Source organism: Myotis brandtii, unplaced genomic scaffold (assembly GCF_000412655.1).
Source record: "Myotis brandtii unplaced genomic scaffold, ASM41265v1 scaffold2300, whole genome shotgun sequence".
In the NCBI taxonomy this organism is placed as follows: Eukaryota; Metazoa; Chordata; class Mammalia; order Chiroptera; family Vespertilionidae; genus Myotis; species Myotis brandtii.
Genome location: NW_005358651.1, coordinates 45,183 through 47,038, shown reverse-complemented (window position 1 = coordinate 47,038; position 1,856 = coordinate 45,183). Strand labels below are relative to the sequence as shown.

The 1,856-nt window shown below is 62.1% G+C and overlaps 1 protein-coding gene across 1 annotated transcript in view; it reads left to right on the top strand.

Annotated features, from left to right (window-relative positions):
• The window catches only part of NADSYN1 (NAD synthetase 1), a 22,933-nt gene that overhangs the window by 14,039 nt on the left and 7,038 nt on the right, over positions 1–1,856 (top strand). The window contains 1 exon segment of the mRNA XM_014539914.1: positions 713–848. Within this exon segment, the coding sequence (XP_014395400.1) occupies positions 713–848 (136 nt within the window).

Below are 1,856 nucleotides of genomic sequence, written 5' to 3'. Positions count from 1 at the left end.
CGGTGGATTCACTGTCCGGTCCCCGGGAGGAAGGGGCCTGGCACCTGCTGCCCTCGGCCGGGAGGACGTGGTGCTGAGGACCAGCCAGACACGGAGGGGCCGGCCCTGTGTGACCCTCGTCCATGACACGTCCCGAAGAGGCAGGGCCAGAGAGACGGGGTGGACAGGGTGTCCTCGGGGCTGGAGGGGGAGAGGGGAGTGACAGCTGGTGGGTCCAGCGTCTCCTTTTGGGTGATGGAAAGTTCTGGAGCGAGACAGGTGGGGATTGCACAGCATGTGGACGCACCAGCTGCCACCGAGTCGTGCACTTTGTAGTGGTCGGCGTGGATTTTGTGTTGTGTGTGCTTTGCCGCATACACATGGAGGCACGTCCCTCACACCCACCCCTGTGCACACGCAGACACGCCCCTCACGCCCACCCCAATGCACATCCCTCACACCCACCCCTTGTGCACACGCACGCACGCCCCTCACGCCCACCCCTTGTGCACATGCACGCACGCCCCTCACACCCACCCGTTGTGCACACGCACGCATGCCCCATACCTTGTGTGTGCTTTGCCGCATGCACACACAGGCACACCCCTCACACACGCCCCTCACGCCCACCCCAGTGCACATCCCTCATGCCCACCCCTTGTGCACACACACACCCCACACACACCCCTCGCGCACGTGCACAGAAGCCCCTCACGCCCGCCCTCTCCTCCAGCCACCACATCGGCCTCAGCATCGACCCCGCCGTGACGGCCGTCATGAGCATCTTCAGCCTGGTGACGGGGAAGAGGCCTCTGTTTGCGGCTCACGGGGGCAGCAGCAAGGAGAACCTGGCGCTGCAGAACGTGCAGGTGCGCCTCCCAGCCCCGCCCCGTCCCGTCCCCGCGTGACACTGACCATGCGGCCTCCCGGACAGGGCACAGTCGGCATGTGCACGTGTGTGTGTGTGTGTGAGCATGTAAGGGTCAGGGTGCGAGACAGCGTGCATGTGAGTATAAGTGTGCAAGAGTAAGCGTGTCTGAGGGGGTGCGTGGGTGAAGGTATGTGTGAGCACAACCATGTATGTGAGTTTGAAAGTGTGCGAGTGAGGTGAGGCTGTGAGTGTGCATGTGGGTTGTGAGCATCTGTGAGTGCACAAGTGTGTGTGCACGCGTGCACAGGAGTGGGTGTAGGGGTGTGAATCGGCACTGGTGTGAGTGTGAGATGGGAGTGTGCACAGTGTGTGTGCATACAGTGTGTGTGTGTGTACAGTGTGCGCACAATGTGTGTATGTGTGTGCGCGCGCAGTGTGTGTGTGTGTGTGTGTGTGTGTGTGTGTGTTCTGCATCTTCGGTGAGTGGCTGCCTCCGGGGAGCTGGACGCTGGCCGGCTGCCCTGAGCTCGGGCCACTCGTAGCGGGTCTCTCTGTCCCGTTCCGCTGGGCATGCGGCCTCCCCTCCTCCAGGGAGGCCAGCAGACGCGGCCAGGTTCCTCCCAGCCACTGTGCAGCCCAGTCCCGCCACCAACACTCAGCCCCAGGCCCTAGGCCAGTGGTTCTCAACCTCTGGCCCTTTAAATACAGTTCCTCATGTTGTGACCCAACCATAAAATTATTTTCGTTGCTACTTCATAACTGTCATGTTGCTACTGCTATGAATCGTCATGTAAATATCTGATATGCAGGATGGTCTCAGGCGACCCTGTGAAAGGGTCGTTCGACCGCCAAAGGGGTCGCGACCCACAGGTTGAGAACCGCTGCTCTAGGCCCTTCCGCCTTTGACTCGGCCCTGCCGAGCGTGCATGGGCACCGTGATGGGCAACCCAGGAGGCATAGCAGGGCGCCCGCACGCCGCCTTCCCCGGAGCGAGGAAGCCGAGAGC